This window comes from Colobus angolensis, unplaced genomic scaffold, assembly GCF_000951035.1.
Source record: "Colobus angolensis palliatus isolate OR3802 unplaced genomic scaffold, Cang.pa_1.0 Scaffold105, whole genome shotgun sequence".
NCBI classification, from domain to species: Eukaryota; Metazoa; Chordata; class Mammalia; order Primates; family Cercopithecidae; genus Colobus; species Colobus angolensis.
In genome coordinates, this window is record NW_012111475.1 from 344,042 (window position 1) to 351,474 (window position 7,433).

At 45.3% G+C, this 7,433-nt stretch overlaps 1 protein-coding gene across 2 annotated transcripts in view; it reads left to right on the forward strand.

Moving 5' to 3' along the window:
- Positions 1-4,180: 4,180 nt before the first annotated feature.
- The window catches only part of MRPS10 (mitochondrial ribosomal protein S10), an 18,406-nt gene continuing 15,153 nt past the window's right edge, over positions 4,181-7,433 (forward strand). Inside the window, exon 1 of one of the 2 annotated variants that reach the window (XM_011943616.1) lies at positions 4,181-4,289. In XM_011943616.1, coding sequence (XP_011799006.1) covers positions 4,242-4,289 — 48 coding nt within the window. In that variant the 5' untranslated portion in view covers positions 4,181-4,241. The remainder of the gene's footprint in view (positions 4,290-7,433) is intronic. The other variant, XM_011943622.1, reaches the window with a different exon arrangement.

Below are 7,433 nucleotides of genomic sequence, written 5' to 3' on the forward strand. Positions count from 1 at the left end.
CACCTGAGGTCAGGAGTTTGAGACCAGCCTGACCAACATGGAGAAACCCTGTCTCTACTAAAAATACAAAAAATTAGACTGGCGTGGTGGCACACACCTGTAATCCCAGCTACTCGGGAGGCTGAGGCAGGAGAATCGCTTGAACCCAGGAGTCAGAGGTTGCAGTGAACTGAGATTGCGCCATTGCACTCCAGCCTGGGCAACAAGAGTGAAACTGTCTCCAAAAAACAATAATAATACAAGCAAAAATAAAAAAGGAGCCAAAGGGCTGATTATTTCCTTTATGTAAGAGAGGATCTTTTGAAAAGGGCTATCTTTAAAAACAGAACAACTGGCACAATCAAAATATGATTAACTGTAAAATATTTGATGTATCTATGTTTATTTTTTCCGGACATAAAGCAAGGTTTACCTGCATAAACTCTCTAGAATCATTGGACTCCTGCTCATCTACATGAGGTCGGGTGTCTGGAAGTTTAGGCTGTAGGAAAGCGATGCTTAATGGATAGGCCAAGCTTCAGAATGCTGTCCATGCCCACACCTCATGCCAAAGAGCACTGTTCTCAGCCCTACTCTTGGCAAAACCTGACGTTGCTCCTTACAATGACTTCTACTTAGGCCCTAGCAAGTTGGCACTTGACCCCAAACCATTAGGCCCATAGGCCATTTGGTGACACATTTGGCTCAGCCCAGGAAGATGAGAGGACCAAACCAAATTCCCACATTTGAGAGTATGAATGGAGAAACTTGATGAGCCAAAGCAGCAAGCAGTGGCCACGCAGAGTCCTGAGGAAGCAGAAACTATTGGTAAGCAGTGAAAGCCCATCACTAAAAAGAACACATTTGGCCTCAGGAATGAAGAGGGTATCCCAGTCCCTAAGACTGTTTAAAGCATACCTTTCCAGTTCCAGGAGCCGTCTGGACCACACAGGTCTTTAAATATAAGCCCCTATTTCTTTTGGAGTGGTGGTAGGGTGGTGGGTGGGTATTTCTAGTCCTATTATCGGAAAGATTTAAATAGAACTGAACCTCATAATAGAATCAGCACCAGACCACTGCAGAGGTAGAAAAGGCACTGCTTTTAAGATGGCTATTGGTTTAGCTGTAACTAACTTACCATATGACCTTGAGTGAGTCATTTCACCTTGGTTTCCTCATCTATTAAATGAGGACAAAATCCATGTCTTCTGGTGAGGATCAGAGTAGGTAACTTACGTGAAAGTCGTTTGCAAGCACTATGGTTGCAGAACACTCACCCAACTGAGGCTACTCAAAGGCGACAGAGGCAGGCTGAAAGGCCTCACAGAAGTGCCATTTGGACAGACTGATGCAAACTTTGGAAGCAGCAACAGAGTTGGGAGTGGGGAGGCTGTTGGAAAACCCCATTGGCTGAGGGAAATCCCCTTAAATGTCACAATTCAGAGAGACTGATTCTGAGAAGGGCACTGGGCAGCCTGCCAACATGGGGCATCACTGAGTCCAGCAGAAGTGCACACAGGTGAGGCCGGGTGTGGTGGCTCAAGCCTGTAATCCCAGCACTTCAGGAGGCCAAGGTGGGTGGATCATGAAGTCAAGAGATTGAGACCCGCCTGGCCAACATGGAGAAACCCCATCTCTACTAAAAATACAAAAATTAGCTGGGCATGGTGGCGCATGCCTGTAATCCCAGCTACTCAGAAGCTGAGGTAGGAGAATCACTTGAACCTGGGATGCGGAGGTTGCAGTGAGCCAGGATCGCACCATTGCACTCCTGGCTGGGCAACAAGAGTGAAACTCCGTCTCAAAAATAAATAAATAAGAAGTGCACACAGGTGCAGTGTGCTGTTTCCACACTCTGGTGCAAGGCCGCACTGGAATCTCTGCCACACCTTAACATGAACTGAGTTCGAGTAAACAGAGGCCAGTCTGAGGGGCAGGAAAACTGGTTTCTGCTCCTAGACCTTTCCTATCTCCTAGATAGGTGTGATGTTGGGCAAATCATTTTACCTCTTCTTTGGTTCTCTTGCCTACAAAATAGGGTAGTAATAACTATTTGTGGGGAGAAAAAAAAAACAACTTTATATGTGTACGGTTCTTTAGTTGGATGCTACAAAATATTCTCATAAACTTGATCTTTTTATTTTTAATCTCTCAACAACCTTGTGAGGCAGGTGAGGTAGAAACGTAATGGCACAGATAGTGGATAACATCTATAGTGTATCAGTACATGGCAGTATTGTACTAAACACAATGCACTGGTATTGCATCGAATTCCCAAACAACTATTGGAAGCAGGAACTACTGTTATCTTTTCTTTTCTTTTTTTTTTTTTTTGACATATGAGAAAACTGAGGCTCAGGGTAGGGAAGTAACTTGCTCAAAGTCACTCAACTAACTGGTAAACCTGGGATTAGAAACCAGATCTGATGATAAGGCTACAGTTTTCCATTAGGCTAAAATGCATATGTGAAAGCACTCTGGGAAAATAAAGCTTAGAAATGTGCACAAATGGGCCAGGTGCAGTGGCTCATACCTGTAAAACCAGCACTTTGGGAGGCCAAGGTGAGAGGACTGCTGGAAGCCAGGAGTTTGAGACCAGCCTGGGCAACATAGCAAGTCTCTGTCTCTACAAACAATAAAAATCAAATAAAAAATGGTTGCAAACACCTGTAGTTCTAGATACTCCAGAGGCTGTGGTGTGAGGATCACTTAACCCCAGGAGTTTGAGCCTGCAGTGGGCTATGATCAAGCCAGTGCTCTCCAGCCTGGGCAACAGAGTGAGACACTGTCTTACAAAAAAATAAAATAAAATAAGACAATATGGTATTATAGAAGCAGACTTTAAGGTGAGAAGAAAATAAAAGGAAAAATAAAACTAAATTTTTAAAGATTTACGCAAATGGAAGAAGTTTTTTTTGGAGACAGAGTCTTGCTCTGTTCCCCAGACTGGAGTGCAGTGGCGCCATCTCAATCCTGACTCACTGCACCCTCTGCCTCCCAGGTTCAAGTGATTCTCCTGCCTCAGCCTCCCAAGTAGCTGGGATTACAGGTGCCTGCGATGATATTCCACTAATTTTTTGTATTTTTAGTAGAGATGAGGTTTCACCATGTTGGCCAGGCTGGTCTCGAACTCCTGACCTCAGGTGATCCGCCTGCCTCAGTCTCCCAAAGTGCTGGGATTACAGGCGTGAGCCACTGCGCCCAGTCTGAAGAAGTTTTTATTATAGCAAATCCCAGCTATACACTTTTTTACTTGGAAAAAATTATGGTGGACATTAATAACTAGACAAAACACTTTGGCTTGTTGTAGGTGAAGCTAGTCATTGTAAATTCCTAAATACAAGAGTAACATAAGGAAATGAATAATTTAGAAAGATCAGTAGGACAGTGGTATACAAAACGGATGGAGCACAAGAATTCCAATTCGTGTGGGGAAGGAAGAAAGGATTAAGAACCATAATTAGAAAGCCATTGCAATAAGGTAACTGAGTGACAACTGGACCCAATGGTAGTGGCCGACTTTTCTTTTTCTTATTATATATAGATTTTGTTAAAATTTTGAAAAATGCAAAAAAAAATTGAAAAATGCAAACATAGAAAAATAAATCACCCATTACTGAAGTAAATGGTGTCAATACATTAGTTTCAGTCTGGGCTTGGTGGCTCATACCTGTAATCTCAGTCCTTTGGGAGGCCAAGGCCGGAAGATCACTTGAGGACATGAGTTTGAGACCAGCCCACAAAATAACATGGGCAATATAACGAGACCCTGTCTCTACAAGAAAATTAAAAAACAAAAAATTAGTTGCCTGTGGTGGCACGCACTTGTAGTTCAGCTACTTGGGAGGCTGAGGCAAGAGGAGTACTTGAACCAGGAGTTTGAGGCTGCAGTGAGCTATGACTGTAGCACTCCACTCCAGCCTGGGCAGCCAAGTGAGACCCAGTCTCTAAAAGGAAAAAATAAGTAAATAAATAAGAGTGTGTGTGTGTGTGTGTGTGTGTGTGCGCGCGCGCGCGCGTACACACACACAACAATTTAAAGGTGAAAACATTAATGGGGCTTGGTAACTATCCAGACACTACCCAGAGCAAGGCTGACCTCCTCCAGCCAACTGTCCCGCCCTCTAAAAGCACAGGATCGTGTCTCTATGGTTGTTCCAGCGTCGGAACACTAGGATGTACCCTCTCCTTTTGCAGAACTCTATGGTCTGAGGACGCCGCTGTAACCCCGGAAGCAATCCTGAGAGGTCGGGACCGACAAGATGGCGGCGCGGACAGCGGTCGGGGCCGTGTGCCGGCGCCTCTGGCAGGTACTGGATGGGCTAGGGAGACTAGGAGGGCTGACCGGGATAGTTGCTTTTAAGTTTCCCAGCCACCAGCCGCTCTGCCTATCAGAATTTTTCCTGATATTTATCCCTCACCTCGCGCCGTGTACAGGAAAGTGACGAGAAAGGGGCTGGTTTTATCAGAATTCTCTCATGGAATTGAGAAACATAAGTTAATGAGTCCAGGCAAAGATAGGAACAAGAATAATCGTAGAATGTCAGAGCTGGAAAAGATTTTGTACTTTCTATGTTCCAAAACCCTTCTTTTACGTTTGCAAAATAAACTGAGGCTCAGAGAAGACAGGAAATTTGCCTCGCGAAAATTAAGAGGCTGAGCTGGTGCGAGATCTCAAACTTCCCATGGAACTAAATTGAGATGCTTTCCTGGCATCCAGGTTTAGAGGAAAGTCTCAAGCCAGAGGAGTGGGTTAGATATCCTCTGCGCAGTTATTTGGAGAAGGAGCAAAAACTTTTCAGCAGCGGTTCTCATGCTTTTTGGCCTTGGGACCGCTTTACACTTTTGGAGTTGAGGACTCCAAAGAGCTTTTGCTTTTGTGGATTTTAGCTATCTATATTTAGCTTTTTGGAAAATAAAACTGAAGAATATGTATTGATTTAAAAGTAACACTCATTACATGTTACAACACTTTATGAAAAATATATTTTCTGAACAAACTGAGTAAGGAGCAGCAATGTTTTACATTTTTGCAGCTCTCTTTAATTTCTGACTTAATAAAAGCTAGATTCAAATCTGCTTCTGTATTTAATCTTTTTCTATGTCACACCTCAGGCTGTCACGGGAAAACTTCACTGTACACTAGTAAGAGAATGAGTGTAAAAGTTGTAAATAACATCTTAGTTTTATGAAAATAGTTTTGATTTCCCGGACCCCCTGAAAGCGTCTCAGAGACCCCACAGACGTCCTCAGACTACAGTTTGACTACACTGTTTTTTGTTTTGCTTTGGAGACGGAGTTTCGCTCTAGTCGCCCAAACTGGAGTGCAATGACAGGATCTCGGCTCACTGTAACCTCCGCCTCCCGGGTTCAAGTGATTCTCCTGCCTGAGCCTCCCGAGCAGCTGGGATTACAGGCATGCACCACCATGCCCAGCTAATATTTGTATTTTTAGTAGAGACGGGGTTTCACCATGTTGGTCAGGCTGGTCTCAAACTCCTGACCTCAGTGATCCGCCTGCCTCAGCCTCCCAAAGTGCTGGGATTAGAGGCTTGAGATCCCGCACCCGGCCTGAAAACCACTGTTCTTAGGAAAAATTAGATGGTATTAGAGGTTGAAATTTTTGAACTGCTTTATTAAGACAAATTTACCCAGACAGCCCTCCCTTCCAAACCACCACCACCCCCAACACGTGCACACACACTCCCTCTTTCTCTCTCAAGAAATACAAGAAAAAATGCAATTGAAAAACTAGTTGACCCGGCGCGGTGGCTCACGCCTGTAATACCAACACTTTGGGAGGTCGAGGTGGGCAGATCACGAAGTTAGGAGATCGAGACCATCCTAACTAACACGGTGAAACCCCGTCTCTACTAAAAATAAAAAAAATTAGCCAGGTGTGGTGGCTCATGCTTGTAATCCCTGCTACTCGGGAAGCTGAGGCAGGAGAATTGCTTGAACCCAGAGGCAGAGGTTGCAGCGAGCCAAGATCGTGCCATTGCACTCCAGCCTGGGCAACAAGAGCAAGACTCCGTCTCAAAAAAAAACAAAAAACTTCTTAAGATTTCTTCGTGGATGTAATAGCACTTTAGACTCCTACTTTTTTTTTTTTTTTTTTTTGACACGGAGTCTCGCTCTGTCGCCCAGGCTGGAGTGCAGTGGCGCGATCTCCACTCACTGCAAGCTCCGCCACCTCCTGGGTTCACGCTGTTCTCCTGCCTCAGCCTCCAGAGAGGCTGGGACCACAGGTGCCCGCCACCGTGCCCGGCTAATTTTTTTGTATTTTTAGTAGATGAGGTTTCACCGTGTTCTCCAGGATGATCTCGATCTCCCGACCTCGTGATCCGCCCGCCTTGGCCTCCCCAAGCGCTTGGACTACAGGCGCAAGCCACCGCGTCCGGCCTAGACTCCCACTTTTAAATGCAGAGGTGTATAAGGCCAGGCGCGGTGGCTCATGCCTGTAATCCCAGCACTTTGGGAGGCCAAGGCGCGTGGATCACTTGAGGTCAGGAGTTCAAGACCAGCCTGGCAAACATAGCAAAACCCTGTCTCTACTAAAAATACAAAAATTAGCTGAGTGTGGCAGTGGGCCCCTGTAATCTCAGCTACTCAGGAGGCTAAGGCAGGAGAATCGCTTGAACCCAGGAGGTGGAGGTTGCCGAGAATGCTCCACTGTACTCCAGCCTGGGCGACGGAGCAAGACTGTCTCAAAAAAACAAAAAAGCAGAGGTTTTATAGTGGGAGAACGTGACTGAGAAGTGTAATATTCTCGCTCCTCTTGCACAACTCGATTGTGGAGTCATTGGTATAATTGTTGGGAGGGAATTTTCTATGCAATTTTGTCTGAAGAATGGCACATACCTCTTACCACCTTGTATCGTACCTGATTTCCTTTTTCCTTTTCTTTTCCCTTTTCGTGCAAAGAAGATTATAGAGTTATGATTTGTCCCTATCTTGAGTAAAGAGAGGAAGGACAATAAGCTAAGAATAGGCTTTTAAAATGTGGCTAGGTGTTGGTTCGCTCCTGAAATCCCAGCACTTTGGGAGACTGGGGCTGGAGCATCACTTGAGCCCACAAGTTCAAGGCTAGCCTGGGAAGTATGGTGAAACCCCATCTCTACAAAAGTACAAAAAATTAGCTGGGCCTGGTGGCCCGTGCTGTACTCCCAGCTACCCGGGAGACTGAGGTGGGAGGATCACCTGAACCTGGGAGGTCCAGGCCTTGATCATGCAACTGCACTCCAGCCTGGATAACAGAGTGAGACCCTGTCTCAAAAACCCCCTGAAAAAACAAACAAAAACATACTTAGGTGATCATCAGTTGTATTAATGAAACTTCACTTACGCTAAACTTTTTTTTTTTTTTTTTGAGATGGAATCTCGCTCTGTCACCCAGCCTGGAGTACAGTGGCACGATCTCAGCTCACTGCAGCCTCCGCCTCCCAGGTTCAAGC